The following is a 20,903-nucleotide window of genomic DNA, read 5'->3' as shown; positions in this document are numbered from 1 at the left end:
GGTGCTGGGTGCCCGCAGGGAGCATGGCCAAGCGCCTCAACCAGATCGGGGTGGAGAACACGGAGGAGAACCGCCGGCTGTACCGCCAGATCCTGTTCAGCGCCGACAGCCGGGTGAAGAAGTGCATCGGGGGGGTCATTTTCTTCCACGAGACCATGTACCAGAAGGCTGACGATGGCACTCCCTTCGTCCAGATGATCAAAGACAAGGGCATCGTTGTGGGCATCAAGGTGGGGAGGAGAATCTGGTGGTTTTTGGGGTGCTTGGGGATGCCCAATGGGGCTCCATGTCCACCCTCCATCCATCCATCCATCCATAGGTGGACAAAGGTGTTGTTCCGCTGGCCGGGACGGATGGGGAGACCACCACGCAGGGTAGGTGCGGTGAATGGGGGGTGAGGGTGGGAGATTTGGGGCTGTGGGGCTGACGTGCTGCCCGGTAGGTCTGGATGGGCTGTCGGAGCGCTGTGCCCAGTACAAGAAGGATGGGGCTGACTTTGCCAAGTGGCGTTGCGTGCTGAAAATCAGTGACAACACCCCCTCTGCCCTCGCCATCATGGAGAATGCCAATGTCTTGGCCCGCTATGCCAGCATCTGCCAGCAGGTATGGATCTGGGGCCAGGCCGTGCAGCTGGGCACTCCATGGAGTGGACACTGACCCATGGGATGGGTATTGACTCAAAGATATTACCCCATAGTGATGGGCACTGACCATGGAGCTCAGTGTTACTCTAGGGCCTGGGTGTTGCCCTGTAGGGATGAGTATCAACCTGTGGGTTGGGTATTGACCATGGGATGAACGTCACCCTGTGGGGCCAGGCAATGACCCATGGGGCTGGGCATCAACGTGTGGGCTAGGTAACATCTCACAGGGATGGGTATAGCCTCCTGGGACCAAACATTGCCCCTTGGGATGGACATTTCTCTTTGGGCCAGGCGTCACTCGTGGGGCCAGGCATCACCCCCACAAGCATGAACGTTGCCCATGGGGCCAAGAATTGACACTCCTAGGTTGAGCATCACCCCCAAGTCTAGGCAATGCCTTATGTTGCTATGGGGCCAAAAACGTCCTTGCGATGGCATCTGCCTGGTGTTTGCAGAACGGTATTGTGCCCATCGTGGAGCCAGAGATTCTGCCTGATGGTGACCACGACCTCAAACGGTGCCAGTATGTGACAGAGAAGGTGAGCAGTGGGGCAGGCAGTGGGGTGGGGATGTATCACACTATTCCATGCCATGAAACTCCATGTTGTCTGTTCCCAGGTGCTGGCAGCCGTCTACAAGGCGCTCAGTGACCACCACGTCTACCTGGAGGGGACCCTGCTGAAGCCCAACATGGTGACACCAGGGCACTCCTGCCCCACCAAGTACAGCCCTGAGGAGATCGCCATGGCCACTGTCACCGCTCTGCGCCGCACCGTGCCCCCGGCCGTGCCAGGTACTGCCACCAGGACGTGGTGGAAACCCCAGAAACGTGATGCCTGGTGGTCATCTGGGTGCCATAATGCTGCTGTCTGCAGGTGTCACCTTCCTGTCTGGGGGGCAGAGTGAGGAGGAGGCCTCCATCAACCTCAACGCCATCAACACATGCCCTCTGGTGCGGCCGTGGGCCCTCACCTTCTCCTATGGGCGGGCACTGCAGGCGTCAGCGCTCAGCGCCTGGCGTGGGCAGCGGGACAACGCCAACGCCGCCACCGAGGAGTTTGTCAAGCGTGCAGAGGTGATGGGGGATGGCCCCTGTGGGATGGGATGCCAATGGCTGTGCTCCGTGGGGGGTGGGAACGCCAAGAGTGAAGCCCTTATGGGTGGTGGGAATATCAAGAACCAAGTCCCTGTGGGTGATGGGGACACGAAGAATGAAGGATGGTGGGAACACCAAGAACCAAACCCCTATGGGTGGGAGCCCCATGAACGAAGACCCTATGGGTGATGGGGACATCTCAAGTCCCTGTAGGTGACGGGGAAAACCTGTTCCCGAGGGTGACATGGATATTGAGGGCTGTCTCTGCAGAAGGATCGGGACACCAAGGGCTGTATCCTTGTGGCTGGCGGTGGGATGCCGATGCCTTTGGGGTGGGGGATGCCTGGAGGGTGATGGAGGGCACCGAGGGCCATGTCTGTGGGATGCTGGGGGCACGAGGGCTGTGCCCCATGGCCTGACACTTTCTCTCCCCACAGGTGAACGGTCTGGCAGCACTGGGCAAGTACGAGGGCAGTGGGGACGACTCGGGGGCCGCCGGGCAGTCCCTCTACGTGGCCAACCATGCGTACTGAGCCTCCAGTGGGCCCTGCTGGCCCCCGCCCCGGACCCCCCCACCACTGCTCACACCACCCCGCTTCCACCCCAGCCACCCAGGGGAGGGGAAGGTGGCCCCACGCGGATGAGGGGAAGGCCTGGGTCCCCCCAGAGAGAAAAGGGGGCTCTGGCCAGGCCAGGGTGGGGAGGGCCCGGCCGTGAGGAGGGCAGGAGGGGAGGCCTGGGGGTGCCCCTGCCCCAGCGTAGCTTCGCAGTCCCGGTCAACGTCGCCCTCGGGACGCTCATGTCGTGTTCTCGTGTGCACCCCGTGTACCAAAATAGCCTAACAGCGAATAATAAACGGTAGAGACAGCGCTGCTGTGCCTGGCTCCTTGCTCCCACCCATGCGATGAGCTGCGCCCGGCCTCAGCCCGCCGCGGGGCTGTATGGGGGCGGGGGAGGAGCGCTGCTTCCTCGTTCCCTCATTTCCCGAACGCGTGGGCACCGTCTGACCCTCGGCGGCACCCGTAGGCGCCGAGTCCCGCCCACAGAATTCTGATTGGCTGTGCCGCGCGCACATTTGGCACGCCTCTTCGCTAGCTCTGCGCTTATTGGCTGTGCTCTGCGCCGGGTGTTTTTAAATGGCTGAGCTGGGCATAAGCCCCGCCCTCTCAGTAGGGCAGGAAGAGAAGATGGCGGCAGCGGCGGCGGCGGATGAAACAGGTACCGGTGGCACCGCGCGTCGTGCCGGGTTCGCTGGGGCCGGGACGGGGTAGAGCGAGGCCCGGAGCCTTACCCGGGTGTCCCCGCAGAGCGCTCCCGGGGTCGCCGCGCCGCGCTGTCCTTCGCCGCCATCGCCGTGCTGCTGGGGCTGCCGCTGTGGTGGAAGACGACGGAGACGTACCGCGCCGCGCTGCCCTACGGAGACATCGCGGCCCTGGGGCGGCTGCCGGTGAGCGACGGTGGCTGAGGGGGGGGGGGGGGGTGGGCTGGAGGAGGGCCGGGACACGCTGTGTTCCTCAGTTCCAGGTGGCCGTGAGCGTCTCGGTGGTGTTCCTCCCGGGCTCGGTGCCCGCGGACCTGCCCCGGCGGCTGCCGTACCGGGACGTGCGGGAGGAGCGTGTCCCCGGCAGCTGTAAGAGACCCGCGGTCGGCGCCTGCCCCGTCCCTCCTCCACCTGGCACCTGGGAGGTGCTGGAGGCTGAGGGCTGCGCTGAGGTTTTCATCCTCTGTTTGGATTTTCTCACCTGACAGCACGATCCGATGTCACGTCCCGCACCGAGACAGCGTATCGCGGCACCACGGCGCGGGAGGAGGCGGCGCTGGGAGCAGCCACAGCGCGAGGTACGGGGTGGGAGAGCATAGCAGGCACGCCCGTGGCTCTGCGTGCCGTGTGCTGCGCTTTTCCCTCCTGGAAGGGCTGCACGTGGGCGTTCTGCAGCCTGACCTCGGCCCTGGAGGAGCAGCTCTGCTTTCTGAGGCTGGCTTAGCCCAGAGCTCGGCTTTGCTGCCTGTGGGATGGGGAGCGGAGTGAGAATCCTAGCTCCACTGATGGGTCTGTCTTCCTCAGAGGCTGATGCTGCTCTGCACGCGCTGCAGGATTCTCCATCAGGCTCTCTGACTGTGTACGTGGTTCCTGAAGGCTCCTCTCTCCTGCCTCAGGTAGGGAGGCAACCTGTAGTGCCACCCTCTGTGTGACACTGCAGCTCTGGGGCAGCCTATCCTGGAGGAAACCCACAGTTCTCCGTGTTCCCTGTCCTACCAGAATGCAGCCTGGGGTTCAGTGATGTAAAGGGTCTTGCTGCAAAACCTTAGTGAGAAATGGGACCATTAGGAGCAGGGAGGAACATGGAATTTTGTCCCTTGAAAGTACCCTGGGGGGGACACATTTCTCCCCAGGTTGTCACAGATGACACCCAGCTCTTTGGTGTGTTGGTAGAGCTGTCCCTGCTCCCAACCCTCATTGCTGCCCCTTCCCCAGGGTGTTAATGTCTACGTGGGGAAGCACCGCAGTGCCCTGGTGAGGGCTGGGCAGGGCCTGGCCACCCTCCACGCCCGTCTCCAGCAGCTGATGCAGATGATGTCTTTCACGGCCAGCTCCATCGCTGCTGCCCTCTCAGACCGTGTTCCTGATGGCCAGCTTGGCCCCGACGCCTGGCGGCATTTGAAATCCAGCCTGGGTATGGATTTGCACCCCAGCTTTCTTCCCTGCCCCCTAGAATGCCACGGCTGGCTTTTGGGATGAGGTTGTTCTTGCTGTACCTGTAGCAGCCCTGGATGTCTTCTGGAATAACAGCCCCCAGAGTCTTCCCTTTGCTCTTGTCCATTGCTTGGGGACAGGACCTGCACTATGATCCATGTGTGCTGGGGTACTGGAGTGTGACCCCACATCAGGGAGGGCCTGGGAGGAAGAGTGTCAGGTCCCGTGGCTCTGGGGAGCTCTGTTGTAGCCACTTGCCCAATCTTGGCATCACTGGCTGTGCCAGTGCCTCACGGTCTGGGTGCTTGGCAGGGTACGAAATCACCTTCAGCCTGCTCAACCCTGACCCTAAGTCGCATGATGTGGACTGGGACATCGAGGGTGCCGTGAACCGCTACGTGCAGCCCATCCTGGACAAGCTGAACCTCGTGGCCAACTTCTCTGTCGACTCTCAGGTGAGGGCTGGGAGAGGCAATGGGGAGAGCCCAGCCCTGGCCCTGCCATGTGCCCTGGGAAGTTCTTCTCTGCCAGCAACACCTGTGTTGCATCCCTGCAGATCCTGTACTATGCTGTTCTCGGGGTAACGCCACGCTTTGACAAGGAGTCCTCCACCTTCATCCTGAGTGCACACAGTCTCCCGCACGTCATCAACCCTGTGGAGGCCCGGCTGGGTGAGCACTGCTCCCAGCTCCACTCTAGTGAAATCAGGCTCTGCTGAGGCAGGGACAGCTGTGCCTGCACCTGTGCCCCTTCCCTTGCTGCAGCATCACGTGTTGCCTGTCCTGGTGGGGGTGGGGTTGCCTGACACCTGCTGGGCTGGGTGTTCTGTTTGAGGCTTGCAGCTTAAGGAAGAGCAAGGCTGCCCTGTCTCACTGTCCCTGTAGGCCAGGGGAGTTCTTTGACTCAGTTCTGCTTTAGGTTCCAGTGCTGCCTCGCTCTACCCCGTGCTGAACTTCTTGCTGTATGTGCCAGAGCGCTCCCACTCCCCACTCTACATCCAGGACAAGGATGGAGCCCCAGTGGCCACCAATGCTTTCCACAGCCCCCGCTGGGGTGGTATCATGGTACGGGGCCATGATTTTAGTAGTGCTTAACCTCACTCCGGGCTCTGGCTGTGCCTCACTGACACGCTTTCCTGCAGATTTACAATGTTGAAGCCCCTGCTTCCCCCCAAACCTCCCTCCCGCTGCACGTGGATGTGGACATGGTGCGAGTGATGGAGGTTTTCCTGGCCCAGCTCCGGTGAGGACTCGCTCTTCCCTCCCCTGACCCACATGTGCATTGATGTGGTCAGAGCCCAGCAACTCCATATTGGAGCCCACCAGCTCAGTCCCTCTGTGGGCTCTGGGAGACTGAGGGTGATTCCTTGTGGCCTTTTGGGTGCTGACCACCAACCAGTACCACTCCTGGTCAGGAGTGCTGTTGTGTGTCCTGATGTGTGAGGCTTGGCTCATCGTGCCCCACATGCAGGAGGCTGCTGGGTGTGAGCAGAGCCCTGCTGGGACTCATTGCACCAGAGAGGGCGAAGAGCAAGGAGCACACATGTTGTGTATCCTGATGCAGGCTGGGATCTTCCCATCTGTTCCCAGGTTACTGTTTGGGATATCTCAGGAGGGGCTGCCCCCTGACTTCCTGATGGAGAGCCCAGGGAATGAGGGACTGGCCGACTGGGAGCTGGACCGCCTGCTTTGGGCCCATACATTGGAGAATATTGCCACTGTGTCCACCACCTTGACCTCGCTGGCACAGCTGCTGGACCAGATCAGTAACATCGTCATCAAAGATGACGTTGCCTCAGAGGTAGGGCTGGGGCACCCTGATGTGGGGAGGGGGCCAGGAGCTGCTGTCCCCGCGCAGAGCAGTGGGGGACTGCCCAGGAGCAAGGCCCCATAGCTTTGTTTCTCTGGTTTTCCCTGGTTGGGGATTGACTGCTGTGCTGTTCCCGTGCAGGTGTACCGAGCGGTGGCTGCAGTGCAGGATGCTGTGACAGAGCTGGCTGAGGGCCGCCTGCGCTCGGCTTTCCAGGCCAGCAAGGAAGCTGTCACCTCCTCGGAGCGGGCGTTCTTCGACCCCTCTCTCCTCCATCTTCTCTACTTTCCGGATGACCAGAAATTCGCCATCTATATCCCACTCTTCCTGCCCATGGCCGTCCCCATCCTCCTCTCCCTGGCCAAGATGCTCCGGGAGGCCAGGCAGAGCAAGAAGGAGCCTACCAAGATGGACTGAGCCCACGGATGGTGCACTGCCTCAGGGCTGGGACCTCACGGAGTGCACTGAATCATGGTGCAAGCAGGCACCCAGAACTGTGTTGGGTCAGGCCCAGACTGGGGTCCTGCTGCGCTCCAGGTGCAGGAGTGAGAGGAAGCTGCTTTCAGGGGTGAGAGATGCTCTCAGTCAGGGTCTTGCACCCTCCACTCAGAACTGCTGCTTGCACCCCTCTTGCTGAGACTTGAGGGAAGGGGGGGGAGCCCCTGCATGCACCCCACAGCCCCGCGCTGTGTTCACGTGTAAATAAAGAACCCATCTGCCCCATTGTGCAGGGGGCTGGGGTGGGGCTGTGCGAATCTCTCCTGCTCCCTGGGCTTTGTCCACCTCTTGCTTTGGAGTGAGTCCTGTCTCAAAGGTACGTAGCCCACAGCACCTAGTTGGGGGGGGGGGGAGGGTTGTGGGGTTCTGCTGCTGGGAGGCAGTTACTAATGGGGTCTGTGGGTGTTGGGCTTGAGACTCCTTACTGCGACCGAGCTTTTCCCTTCGGCACGTCAACCTTAAAGCTCTCAAGGGGCGGTTGGGGGAACCCCTTTGGGGTCGTCTAGGGGAAACAGGAGCGCGTTCATCCTGATGCTCTCGGGGCTGCTGGGGATGAAGCGAGGGGCCCTGCGAGCGGTGCCGGGCGGTGCTCCCGGCGGCGCTGGGCTGTGCCGTGCGGGGGGCGGTGCGTGCAGGGGGCGGTGCTGCCCCTCCCGGTGCGGCGGGGCCGGCGGTAGCGCTCAGCGGGGCCGCTCACACCGGCGGCGGAGGAAGCGGAGGGGCCATGAAGGTGAAGAAGAGCGGCGGGGCCGGGGGGGCGGCAGCGCGCACCGAGGAGGAGCTGGGTCGGAAAGCGCTGATCGGACCCGACGACGTGCTGGGGCTGCAGCGGGTCACCAGCGGTACGGGGCTCGGGGGGGGGAGGGCACCGCGTCCCCGGCGGGTGAGGGATGGGGCCGCGCTTTGGGTGCGAGGGGAGACCCAGCCCGGGGGGTGGGGAGGGGGTGAGGGATGGGGGTGCCCTGCAGGGATGCTCACGTTACGGAGTGGGACCCGCCAGCCGGGTCAGAGGTGGGATGCTGCTCATTGTGCCCGTCCTATGGGTGGGCCAAGCTGAACCTCCGGCTGTTGGGGGGGGGGGGGGAGGCTGAGTTCACAGCTCCGACAGGGAGGAGTGTTGTGACCACTGACCCATCCTGCAGCCTTCCCGATTGGTTTCCCCTTTTCCACCCCCCCCATAGCGCTAGTGTGGTCTTGAGAGCATCCTGTGGGGCTGGAGGGGCTGTTGTGCTCGCGTGGCAGCCGCTGTGCTGGACCTACTGGGATTGCAGCACGCTGAGCTGGGGGATGGCACATGCTCCAGGCCAGCCTGGTTGTGGCAGTGCACTGCTCCCCACCCTCCCAAAAGGCCTTTTTGCATCTTGTGTGTGTAGACATCACAGAGACACTCTGCGGGAGAGGAGGGGGCAGCGCTGAGTGGCTGTGCTTGGAGCAGGATCAGTGCTGCAGGCAGGGCTGTGCCACGAGAAGCCCCAGAAAGAAGGGATGTGGCTGTGGGTATTGGGGCATGCAGGCAGCCCTGGAGGCTGAGCAGCTCAGGGGTGGGTGGAAGGAAGGGAGGGGAGGAAGCCTTGTAGGGAGTGCTGATCTGGGAGGGGGGGGGTCTCCTGTGTCTCTGTTTCCCTGCTGAGATGCTCGGCTGGGCTGTGTGGTGTGACTCACTGCCCAGGCCCAGAAATCAGAGCGGCAGGCACTGGAGCGTGCTGGCAGCATGCTCAGAAGAGCAGCAGTTGGATGGTGAGTCCCAGCGATGGCTGTGCTCAGTGCTTTGCTTGTTGGGAGCCCACGTGGCCCTGCATGCAGTGGTGCCGTCTCAGGGGGCTGCAGGCACGTGGCCACCCCCTGCTCTTGCTCCTGGGACGTGCAGAGCTCACGTGGCTTCAGCTCTGGGCACCCTGGCCTTGATGCTGCTGCCTGCTCTTGGTAAGCACCCGCATTCCCAGAGTGCAAGAACGCTGAGCTGATCACCCCACAGGAAGCAGAGCTGCTCTCCTGCCTCTTCTTTCCATGGGGCAGCACTCACAGGCGTTTCCTGTCCATCTTCCCTGCACTCCAGAAAGCATCTTACTCTGCTTCTGTTTGAGTGCATGGTGGAGGTGTGAAGCTGGGGCAGACAGGGCGCTTTCAGTGCACTTTGTGATCCAAAAGCAGCTGCATGCGTTGGGGATGTGGCCAAGTTCACACCATCTCTGGTGCTTTGTCTGGAAACCTAGAAACAACTCCTTCCTCATTCTTTCTTCTTCCAGCTTGGTATGTACAGTGTACAGTATGCAGCCTCGGTGCTCGTAGTTAGGGCAATGTCTGGGGTGTGGCTCGTGCCTGGCTGGAATTTGGAAGGAGGATATGGGATAGAGAGCATGGGGAGTGCTCCTTGGACCAGGAGAAAGATAAGCTCATGGTTCCCCCGTCTGTGTTTTAACATCAGGAGAATAAGAGGAGCTGGCAAGGACTGTGTGCTGTCCTGGTCTTGGTCACGTATGGCTTTTAAAAGGTGTTACAGTGGTGGTATGCATTGGGATGCACTAAGGAAACCATCAGAGATTGGTGGATGGAGAGGTACAGGGTAAAATTTCTCTTCTTCATCTCCTCTTTCTCTCCTCTTCCATTCTTTCCCTTCAGCTCTCTTCTTAAAACTACTTGAATTAACTCTTTCCCTTTGCAAACCTTAATGCTCACACCACCAAACCAACCCAACTTGTGACCACAGCCTCTTGTATACCTCCAACCCCCATTCTGACGCCCAGATCCAGGTGCTCCAGCCCATGTGAAGCTGACATAGGAGCTGATGGTGGGCTGAGAACTGCAGCAGCGCTGTCCTGGTGCCGTGGACATCCCTCACAGTTCCAGATAACTTGTTTTTATCCAAACTTCTAGGCCGGTACTGCAGCAGCTCGCACTGTTGAACCCACTCTGCTGCTCGTGGCTCTGCTCCTGATGCCTTTCTAATAAGCTTAAAGGGGGAGCGTGCAAGCTGTCCTGCGTATTTGTGCTGTGTCCTTGCAGTGTCACGCTCTCCATCGCTTCTGGGCACGCTAAGGTCAAACCTGACGGACCTGGGCTGCTGCCCTGGTGTGCCTGGGTCTTTTGGAGGGCTGGCTCTGTGCTGCTGCAGCTGGGTTAGGTGTAAGGCAAAGGCACCGCTTTCTTTGCAATTAGCAGGATTTGTTACTTGCTCATCCAACCGCGGTTACAAAAAGAGGAAAACCTTGTGACGTGATTAACTCGGGATTAGCAAAGGAGCAGGGCAGAGCTCAGTTCAAATTGCAATTAATTACTGCAGCAGCCGGAGGATCAGAGCGGCGTCTCTGCAGTTATCGGGGTGCGCGTCTGCCAACGTCCCACGTTGTGGGGCAGGGAGAGGAGCTGGGCACTGTCCCTGCTGCCTTTGACCACGCCGAATGCTTGCTAGGTCACGCTGTGCTACTCCCACGTGGCCTGCAGGCGAGGTTAATTCCAGCAGGGCTTTAATTTCTTTGTCTGGCTTTGGGATGGGAGCCATCGGTGGTCAGCAGGAGGACGGCATAGCAGCGTTCGCAGTGCCATCCCCTATTGCCACGTGACGATGCCAGTTGTCAAACCGATACGTAACCAAGGGCAAGCTTCAGGCTGAGAGCACCACGCATAGCACAGCCCTGGGCACCCACAGGGTTTGTCTGTGCCCCTGGGATAAGGCTTATCTTAAGTTTTACTATTCTAAGTTTTGTTCCGAGGGCTGCTTTGACGCTAGCAAAACCAGAGGTTGGATAAATGATCGATGACATACTTGGAAACACTTACAAAACAAAGCCTAAAAATAAGGAAGGCGTGCTTAATCATTCCTGAAAGTAATCTCTTCCGTGAGCTGTCATTTGGGATTTCTCGGAGATGGCAGCTTTAGCCAACCTGGCAGAGGGGCCTGGTGGTCAGGGCAGGCACCTGGTGGGTGCGTTCCATTCCAGTTGAGCTGGGTTAGCTCCAAACCGATGCATGCGGATCAATCTTCAGAGCTGCTCCTGGAGCCACGACTTGCCCTTCCTTCCCCACTTAATCGAGACAACGTATTACATCAGGAGCTCTGATTAGCTGGGGGTTGTCAGTGGGGGGGTTAGTGAATCACTGTCTGGGGCTGTGATGTGTAGAAGTGTTTTGATACGCAGATTTCCTGCAGCAGAGCCATATTGCGGAGCTGTGTCAAGCTGCTGTCACCGTGACTTCTTCCCTCGGCAGCACAACAGACGCTGCGAACCTTTTCAAGGCTTGGTGATGGCTCCCAGCTTGAAGTGCTGTGCAGAGGAAGGGCTTTGTTAGCACCCTCACCCCGCAAGATGGGCTGTGAGATCTCCAGGGGAGCACACATGGTGTATGCGCAGCACCAGGGCTGAGCTGAGAGGGTTTGTCCTTCTGCCAAAGCCCAAGGGTTGGGCTGTCCCCGTTGGAGATGGCAGAGGGAATGGAAAGTTGTGGGACTTGAACTGGGGAGGCACAGGGCAGGGAGGTGGCTGAGTTCTTTCTTTAATGGAAACCTGCCCTGCCTTCCCCTCCAGGTCCTGCACTCTGTCCTGCGTCACCGCTCCGAGTCTTGGCTGGGCTGGTGCTATTTTTGCTCGCTTCCTCCTGAGTCTCTTCAATCTGATAATCTCCTAATCTCCAGCTCCCAGCAATTCCTCTGCAGTCGTCTCTGCTTTATACCTGGCTTACATCTTGGGAGCAGTCTTCAAAATAGCCGCTGACCTTGTTGGCTAATGCACGTTAAGAAATAGGTCCGGATGGTGACCGGAGTCTTCTCATTCCCTAAATTCTTGTCATTGTGTAGAGGAGAGGTGATCCTACTGCAAGCCACTGTGGCTGTTTCTTGTACAGCATCCTCACGGTTTGCATTCCTTTTCACCTCTAGATCTTGAGTTCTTTCTTACCCTTGGGAGTAAGTAACACCTGATCTCATCCACTCAATAACCCACTCTGTAAGGACGGGCACTTGCAGATCTTTGGACATGATACAGACCCCACCGTGCCCACTGACCACAGCCCTCAGTGCCACATCCCCACAGTTCCTGAGCACCTCCAGGGATGGGGAACCCCCCCCTCCCTGGGCAGCCTGTGCCAATGCATCACTGCTCTTTGGAGAAGGAATTGTTCCTAATATCTGACCTGACCATGCCCTGGTGCAACTTAAGGCCATCCTCCTTCGTCCTGTTTCTTCTGAGGCGGTCAGAAACATGAATAACTTTGGGATTGGGGCTCTGGGATTTAGCAACTCACTGTGCTTTAGGAGGAGTAGGAAACGGTCCTCTTTTGTGATTTGTTTTTGTAATACTTACCCTGGGTATGTCAGGCTAAAAGACAGCCTACTACTGGGTTCCTAAGATGTTCATGTGTCCATTCCTTCATCAGTTGTTCATCTGTGGTGCATCGAGTGAGTACTGAGGGCTTGTTTGAGGAGACACCGTGATTACTGGGTTCCCAACAGGGAAACAATGCAGCCTGCTTTGGAGGAAGTGGAAGAAGCAAGAAGCAAAAACTCCCCTTCTTGTAATGATCTGCTTCGCCTATGGGAGCTTTGAGCAGCCTTATGGCTCGCCGTGTCCTTGGAGGTGCTGGAGAACCGTGGGGATGTGGCACTGAGGGCTGTGGTCAGCGGGCACGGTGGGGTGGGCTGGGGTTGGACTTGGGGATCTGAGAGGTCTTTTCCAACTGGAGTGATTCCACGATTCTTTCCCCAGACGCCATCTGGTTAGATACGGGCACGCTCATCAAAATAAAGAAAGGTTTTTGAATACTTTCTGTGGGAAGAACTAGTGCAGAGGTGCAGGCGTCGATGGGCAGGAGCCCGGTAGGGATTCTGCTTGGGGTTTTCTCCCTTCCGGTGGCTCTGATTTGCTCTCCTCTCCTGTGGATGAGTCATGGACACTGTTTCTGTAGCAACACTGCTGCCAAGGAGGGGGATAAAGCTGTTGCCATGGTGCTGGATGGGCAGGAATTCTGCAGAAGGAAAACACTTAATAATTAACTTGCAGACAGACGCAGCTCCAGACTTGTCTTTGTGCTCTGGGGAAGGTGCCCTGGGCTCCCTGCTTTCTAGTGCAGGGAAGGGCTTCAACGCCATTTTCAGTGCCGAGGAATGAGTCCTTGCATGGGATGAGCATTGGTAGAGGGAAGAGGCCGTGCTTTGTCTGGAGAGAGGGGAGATGGCGTGGGGAGGGGGATCCTGCTCCAGGCAGTGCAGTCGGCTTAGTGCCCGTAAAGCTGCTTAGTGCTCGCATTCTGCGAGAGGGCAGTTTTTTAAATAGGCAAAGCCTCTTACCCTGAGAAGGCAAGGATTTGGCGGAGGTACTGACTGCTCTCAGTGCCCTTAAGGAGAAATGGATCCAGAAGCAACTGGCACAAAGTTGGGAAAAGGTGATGACCTCTGAGTGCGGGGCCGTATGGGCACGCAGCGCTGGGGCTGCCTTTGTAGACACAAAGCCTTCATGTCACTGTGCTTTCTGCTGCAGATTACCTATGCACTCCAGAGGAAAACGTTTACAAGATCGACTTCACCAGGTTTAAAATCCGGGACATGGAATCGGGCACAGTGTTGTTTGAAATCACCAAGCCAGCAGCATCAGGTGGGTGCGCACACACAGTACTGCCTTTGTGAACAAACCAATATTAATGCCTGATTCTTTTTGCCTTTTCCCACCCCTTTTACTCAATATGTCCCCCAAACAGGAGAAATGTTCACCTGCAGGAGGGCTAGATTCCCAACCTGCAGCAGAAAAACTGTTCAGGTATTCCTTTGTACCAATACACTGAACAGAATTAATTGCTCCTGTATTACGACCTCCATCTGTGATGAGAAAGGACAGATGGATGTTGTAAATAGAAGCAAAGGAGGAGGAGGTCAGCATGTGTTGGCTGCTCATTAGCTCGTGTATGACTGCAGATGATGTCCTTGTATTTAGTAGCCCTTATTTCTTGAGCCCATGTACCAACTTCTTGAGCCAATGCAGAATCTCCCATGTCCTGTGGCAGGGAATCTCCCTGCTTAACATGATGCTGTGGTTAACACTGCTTTTGCTTTGGACCTATTGCATACTGACTTCGTTAAGTATCCCCTATTTAACCGTGAACAGATAATTTCTAAAGCTCCCAATCTCTTTCAAAAACCAGACTTTCACCGTTCCCCAATAAAGAAAATCAGGATTGGAATCTCTAATGGATAGTTCATAGTGTTTTGTGTGTCCTTTAGTTTGGTGACGGAGCCTCAAACGTTCATCTGTGAATCTTTTTTGCTTATAATATGAGTTTTCTTAGTTAAAATACACAGTCATGCTCATGTAGGCTCTTCACAGAGGGCTCTTTGTGTGCTCGGTGTCCTGCCAGAAAGACCTTTAGTTCTTTGTGAACCAATTTCCAACTCTGCCAACTCAACGGGAATGGCCCAGGGGACAGAAAGAGAGCACAGCTTTGCCACTGAGGCAGAGGAATAAACCACCCAATGAGGAACATACCACCAATTTCCGCAGTGGGATTGTTAGGTGGAAACGTTGTCCAACGCAGTCTTTGCTTTGCACTTTTGCAGAACGTGAGCACAATGACAAGAAGGACGTTGACCCCAATGCGGGACGCTTTGTGCGCTACCAGTTCACCCCAGCTTTCCTTAGGCTGCGGCAGGTGGGGGCCACGTAAGTAACTGCTCCTGTGCTGCTTTTCTTTGATGTAGAATCACAGAACCATTCAGGTTGGAAAAGACCTCTCAGACCCCCCACCTCACCCCCACCGTGCCCACTGACCACGGCCCTCAGTGCCACATCCCTGTGGTTCCTGAGCACCTCCAGGGATGGTGATCCCCCCCCACCTCCCTGGGCAGCTGTGCCACTGCATCACTGCTCTTTGGAGAAGAAATTTTCCCTAATATCCAAAATATTGCTTTCTGGCCACCCAAGAGCAGGCTGGTGGGCTTCTGCCTCTTTACTAGATATTTTAGAGAGATATGTGTCATTATATGGCAGTCCTTTGTTACCTTTGTTTTTCTTTATGTTCACTTAAGTTTAAATTAGATCTAATTAAGAGCATATGCCCATTGCTATTATGGCATTAAGTCCATAGTACTTTATTGACCATTGGTTACAGTTCCCAGTACAAACTGATTTTATTCAGGTGTTCAGAAGTTGGAATGCGGTGTGATAGTTCCTATCAGCTCCAAATGTGTATTTCTGAAGAACTGACATGAAATATTCCTGACTGCAACATGTAGCTCTAGGTTAAAATTCAGCACATCATGTGTAACGAATACCTATCTTTCCTTAAGGGGTTATGCCTCATGGTAAAGATAAACTTAAAAATAGTGCTAGCTGTAACTTCTCCCCATTTAAAAAGCAGAAAAGGACCAAATAAGTCTTTCTTTTTTTAATACCCATCAGAAGAATTAAATAAACTTGAGTGGCAATCCAGTGCAATAAGGAACTTCTAGTGGTTGACATAGGGATGCTCGAAACCGTTGCTTGAGATGAAAGCTCATTTCTCTCTTACTCTTCCTTCTCAGGGTGGAATTCACAGTAGGGGACAAACCCATCAATAACTTCCGCATGATTGAGAGGCACTACTTCCGCGATCAGCTGCTGAAAAGTTTTGATTTTGAATTTGGGTTCTGCATCCCCAGCAGTAAGAATACATGCGAGCACATCTATGAATTCCCACAGCTCTCGGAGGATCTCAGTAAGTTCGGTTACTGTGATGTTATCTCGTGTGTTTTAGTGCTGGCATCAGTATTAAATCTGTGTAGCTATGTATTCTTTATAACCCCTCATCTTGTATGTCAGTCATCTTGTCCTTGTACTACAGCCTATGGAAATGATTGTGGTTTTCTGCTCTTTGCTTATTGCCACACCATGAGAGATTTCTGTTGAAGTGCTTTGTGGATAGGTAGAACCCTTAGACTTTGTATGGTGCCTTAACATACTTGAATTATGTTCGAGTTCCTTAAAAGATGCTTCAAACAAAGTCTACAAGAAAGCCAATGCAGTCTGTTGTCTCAGCAGGGCTTCTGTTGAACACAATTGATTCTTTTTTTCCCTGCAGTTCGAGAGATGATCCTCCATCCATACGAGACACAGTCGGACAGTTTCTACTTCGTAGATAACAAGCTGGTGATGCACAACAAGGCAGATTATTCATACAGTGGAGGACCTTGAGCACGGGATAGACAGCCAACCTGGGCTGGCCTTCGCTTTCCAATTGAAGTCATCAGGGACACCAACACCTTCGGTTCAGTTGCCTACAACGTCAGCTGGACACGGATCCACCAACCAAGGACTCTGCCACAGTAGGAGTTTCATGACCAAATTGGCCAGTCTCATCTCTTTCTGCTTCGGAGCAGACCCAGACCTTCAGAACTCTGAGCGGTTCTACGATGCTACGTGAACTTTGGATGCCACCTCCCTATGTTCTTTAGGTGTCTGCTTCGAACATGGCCTTGTGGGACCTGTGGGATTTTGCCCTAATTCTGCAGATTTGTCTGCTTGCCCTCATGTATCCTTTAGGACGCGATGGTTTCTCAGAGAATGCAATCTGAGAAACCGTGTGAATGGACGGATGCAAATGCAGAGTTTTGTTCGGTTGGCTCTTGTTGTGAATGCTTCAAAAGCGTGGCCAGTGCTAACCTGTGCATCCAGCTGAAAACCTTACAAAGTCAAGTTTAATCTTTGGATTATTTCTCTAAAAAAGCATCTCATCCCTTTGTTTTGCTCCTTCTATGTGATGTTTTTTAAATCTTGGAAGCAATGAAGACCACTAGTTTCGTCAGGTACTGTCCTTCTGCATTTCAGATGGAAGAAAATAGTGTTGGGTGTCTACAAGCCCTCTCAACATTCTCCATTAATTTCAGTTTTTGCAAACTGAATCCAGAATAATCTGTTTTGTTTTTTTTTTTTTAAAAAAAGGATTTTAGCTTTATTTAACACTTTTACATAGCTACCGTTCAGCCTGTCCATGCTGTGTGTCATACATGTCTATTTTCTTTCATCTCTGCTCAACACTAAGACAAGGGCTTCAGCAATGCTCGTTAGGGCAACACTAATTTGTCTAGGGCAGTCAGAAAGCATGGAACGTCCAACCTCTCATTTGTATCTGAACTTGAAGAATGTTATGTCAGCGTTTTCCCTTTGTTTTGCACCAAGTATGAATACAGGTGAAACAGCAACTCTAATAATGTATGGCTTTAAGCTGCAGCAAAAATTTAGCCCTCTCTGAAAGAAGTTTAAGAACAGCCTCGCACAAGTTTCTCAGGATGCACTTCTTAGGAAGATATTAGTGCAGTGAAGTAGCAGCGGCAATAGAGTAGTGCATGCAAAACCAAACCTGAGAAAGTTGTGTAGGGTAAAAGCTTCCATCCTTCACTTTTGCCCAATTGCCTGATGTCATGAAACCCTTACTCTAAAGATCAGTTCAGTGATACTTAAAAAGAGACAAAAAAAAAGGCAGTTGCAGTCTGTAGATATTCCTATAAATACTTGATGTCTCCATGTCTGTTCCTGTGAGTTGAAGTGGAATGTTACATGTTAGCCTCAGATACGTGTGGTTGTACTAATTTTTATAAAATACCATTTCCAGTCGTGACTAACATCTTTCTGGTCACAGCTTCAGTCCAACAGGAGAGCTACCAATGGTTTCAGATGTAGCGTAAGAGCAGGGAGGCTGTGTGCTGTTATTGGGTTGAGATCACTCTCAGGTGTGTGCCCGTTTCATAGCATCACAGGATCGTTCAGGTTGGGAAAGACCTCTCAGATCCCCAGATCCAACCCCACCATGCCCACTGAGCACATCCCTCAGTGCCACAACTCCATGGTTCTCCAGCACCTCCAGGGGAGGGGACTCCCCCACCTCAAGGATTCCATTTCCTAAAGAAAATACAATGAATTTAGGTTACAGCTTTTTTTCTTTTTAAGATTGATTATTAAGAAAGTATGGAGAAACCACTGATTTGACACAGCTGCTATCTTTCAGTAATTCTTATCCCAGTGAGACTTGTATTTATTGTTTTTTTTTGCTGGTAGTGGATAAAACTTAACATTTAGCCTACGGCTCTTTGAGGATTGTGAATAGTTTCCTCCTTATTTCTGTTATGCTTTGAGCTATGGATCAGCAAATTTTATAGCACAGTAATGATTGAAGTTGAAAATAGTTCCAAAAGTCTCTGTCCTCCCCATCCTTTTTTTTTTCTTCATCTTTATATTCGATGACATTGTGCAGATTTGAGCGTTGATTAATTTTGCTTTGACTCTCGAACGAGCAAATTGAAGACAGAGTATTTGTAAGTAGTGCCCTATACAGTTTTAGGTGTTGCTTATTGGTTTTAATTATTCCTGTCTCTCAACACTTTCCTGCTGTTTATAATAATGATTTTTAGCAATGGTGCTTGGCCAGAGTTGCCAGTCTTACCTTTCAAACAGCTCTATCATCTTCATATATTCCTATATTTTGATGCAGACTCTTGTCAGTCTTGGGTTATCCAACTAAGTATCCTCTCTGTGTGACCAATGCACAAATCATTGTTTGCTGAGCTGAGATAGTCGTGTTCTGATCCCTTTTTATGCTACCTCCTTTTAAGTCTTTAGGAGTCCAATAACTAATTTCATAAAAATATGACTGTAATCAGCGAAATAGGACCCTATGAAAAAAGAACATAAAGTTACCTTTTTTTTCCCAACAGTTTTGTTGAACGGACTTTCTGATGTCCTGCATTGTGTGGTTAAACACAAGAGGACAAACTATCCGCTGCTGATCTCCATCCCAAAATCTGCTTACTGTTCTGGTAGCTCGGATTCAATGGGTCTTAATTTCAGACTGATAGAAAATTCAGTGTGAGTCACGTGGGAGATATTTTACTATATGTGTTTATTGTCTTCTAACGTTAGGGATACTTTATAACAGGAAAAAAATGTGGGGCATTTTCAACAACATCAATTCCAACCTGTTTTAGCTTTGGGTGAGGAACTTTACCTTTTCATTTCTTTCTGTTTTTCTAGAAGCCCCCACAATTTCCTACAAATAAATTCTTATTCCTAAGCCAAGGGAAACAAGAAGACGTTCCTATGGGATATGCAGTGGAGGTGCTTTTGTGTTTCCCACTGCTGTGGTTATCTTTATCGCTCTGTTTCACACGGAAACGTGTTGTTTGCATTTCTTTAAAATCTACAGTTGCAGTATTTACAAACATGGCAGTTATTGACCAAGAGGGAGTTTCCCTTATAGTGCTGCATAGCCAGGTGGAAATCTATGCTGTTGACTTGGGACATTCTGCTTTTGCCCATAAGCAGCACTAGAATGATGATTGGTTTTTCTCATTTTTAAAATGATTTTAATTCTGAGCACTGTAGCTCTGTTTGTATGAACCAGGATGGAAAATTGGGCTCTGGCTTTCTGAATGTAAGAGGAAAAAAAAAAAAAGAAAACCACATCAAAATCCACCCAAGATTCACTGTTAGTAGTGACTGTCATCTCCCATCATGTGATGCTGACTATATGTGTACTTACAGTGAATTAATCTTAGATAAAGAAGTGGGTGCCAATAGTGTCCTTTTTAAAAAAAGAATAGGGAAGTTATAACCCAAAACTTTCTTATTTTATTTGAAATTAATTTAAATTTCAGAGTTTGTAAGGAAGAGTAATGGTAAAACGTTTGTAGTTGGCTGCATGTTCCACAAACTTTAGAGGGGGAAATAGAACTATTTATTTTCAAGAAGAACACACCAAGAATGGTTTAAATTTTAGGAGTTTTGTTCTCCTCTCATTGACAAAAGCCAAAAATCATTACCGTGTATATGCTGAGGATATCCTTTATGTCATGATATTTGTGAAATAACTCCCCCCAGTGTGGAAAGATTTATCCTATTCTTAATGCATGAAGTCTCTTCCATTTTGGAAACTGTGATTGCCAAAAATTGAAAGAAAAATGGAAACGGTGAGTTTACAAAAAAAAAACAAAGAGCCATCAGAACTGTATGCATTGTACAAATGGTAATGAGACAGACTTACATACACCAACTCCAGCAGGTAAAGTTATCTCTGGGGAAAAAATGAGGGAGGCAGACAAGGACAGAAAAAATGTTAATTGCTGCTGATTGGAGCTCAAAGTTTTAATGGCGTTGTAAGGGTAAATGGTTTTTCTCTTGAGTTTTGGAGTGGGCAGGGCATTGGGATGGGGTGATGCTTGAGGTCTCTTCCAGCCATCCCATGCTTCTACCAGCAGCTCTTCTCTGTACGCCCAGCACGAGCGCGATTAAATACAAAAGCACTGTTTCTACAAATGTTTCCCTACGAATCTGATGTTAAATCTCATTGACATTTCATATCATTTTCTAAGCACGGAACTGTATTTGAAGAGTGTGATACTCAGTTACGTCCGATATCACAGCACAGCCCCATGGAGCGTGGAACTGTGTGTCTGTATCTGTTCATGTAGTAACTGCCTCCCTAGAATCACTGTGTTCATGCCCACTGTGGTGTCTGCTCGTATCCCAGTGCTACACTGAGGAACCCTGTTTTGAATGTGACATTGACTTTTTTTTTTTTTGCATAGAGTCAGGATTGTCTGTATTAAAATGTATTTATTAAAAAAAAATATATATATATTTTTTTTGTGGAAGGAGAGTAGGATTCTAGTTAAGACGCCACTGAGAAAACGTTAGAAGCATTTTTATCCAGTCCATTTCTAATTCTTTGTATCTTGGTAGCAGCCTGTTTCCTAGAACACCACCCACTGTGGCCAGTTTGGTGGCAGTGCAATGTGGAGGGGCTGGTCTGCAGAAAACCGGGGGTCTTTGCTTCCTTCTGGGGCAGTGAGGAACTGGTTGGAAATGAGGGGGTAAAAAAGGCACGTTGGCACTGATTCCACTGTTGTGGCTTTGGTTTCAATCTGCTTGACTTGTTTGCAGATTGATAAGGGGGGAGAGCCAAGATTGATGCTACAATTCAGTCTTCCTGCAGGAGGAGAGAACTCAACCTAACCTACGCAAGGATGGGGCAGGGGTGTACACTTGCTTAATTGAATATTGGCAGTTTAGGCATAAAGGTGCATCTAGGCAATGTGCTTTAACTTCTTCCATGACCGAGGAAAAATGGTTAAACATGTCACTCTCGTTAGCAAGTGTTTCTTCTCCTGTGACAAAATGAAAACGAAGCGAAATAAATTATTGGTCTCAGA

The 20,903-nt window shown here is 52.5% G+C and overlaps 3 protein-coding genes across 4 annotated transcripts; all 3 read left to right on the top strand.

Moving 5' to 3' along the window:
* ALDOC (aldolase, fructose-bisphosphate C) lies at positions 19–2,612 on the top strand (the record flags this gene model as incomplete). The annotated part of the gene is given in 7 exon segments (XM_021415628.1): positions 19–230; positions 320–374; positions 443–603; positions 1,100–1,183; positions 1,263–1,437; positions 1,520–1,719; positions 2,178–2,612. Coding segments are annotated over 7 exon segments (983 nt in total), but the record flags the coding sequence as incomplete, so codon positions are not given.
* Positions 2,800–6,999, top strand: PIGS (phosphatidylinositol glycan anchor biosynthesis class S). Its single transcript, XM_021415627.1, has 12 exons — positions 2,800–2,958; positions 3,048–3,187; positions 3,259–3,370; positions 3,490–3,579; positions 3,806–3,897; positions 4,217–4,415; positions 4,748–4,890; positions 4,992–5,106; positions 5,354–5,499; positions 5,577–5,677; positions 6,025–6,235; positions 6,386–6,999. Exons 1-12 carry the CDS (start codon positions 2,877–2,879, stop codon positions 6,659–6,661), a joined length of 1,707 nt encoding a protein of 568 aa, XP_021271302.1. The 5' UTR covers positions 2,800–2,876; the 3' UTR covers positions 6,662–6,999.
* Positions 7,382–20,903, top strand: UNC119 (unc-119 lipid binding chaperone). Of its 2 annotated transcripts, none has more exons than XM_021415829.1 (5): positions 7,382–7,584; positions 13,213–13,326; positions 14,283–14,385; positions 15,246–15,418; positions 15,782–20,903. In XM_021415829.1, the coding sequence occupies exons 1-5, from the start codon at positions 7,467–7,469 to the stop codon at positions 15,892–15,894; spliced, it is 621 nt and encodes a 206-aa protein (XP_021271504.1). In that variant the 5' UTR covers positions 7,382–7,466; the 3' UTR covers positions 15,895–20,903. The 2 variants fall into 2 exon arrangements, with proteins under 2 accessions (XP_021271504.1, XP_021271505.1); XM_021415830.1 differs by lacking the exon at positions 7,382–7,584 and adding an exon at positions 11,784–13,117.

The sequence above is a fragment of the Numida meleagris genome, chromosome 18, assembly GCF_002078875.1.
Source record: "Numida meleagris isolate 19003 breed g44 Domestic line chromosome 18, NumMel1.0, whole genome shotgun sequence".
NCBI classification, from domain to species: domain Eukaryota; kingdom Metazoa; phylum Chordata; class Aves; order Galliformes; family Numididae; genus Numida; species Numida meleagris.
This window is presented reverse-complemented; position numbering and strand designations above follow the sequence as displayed.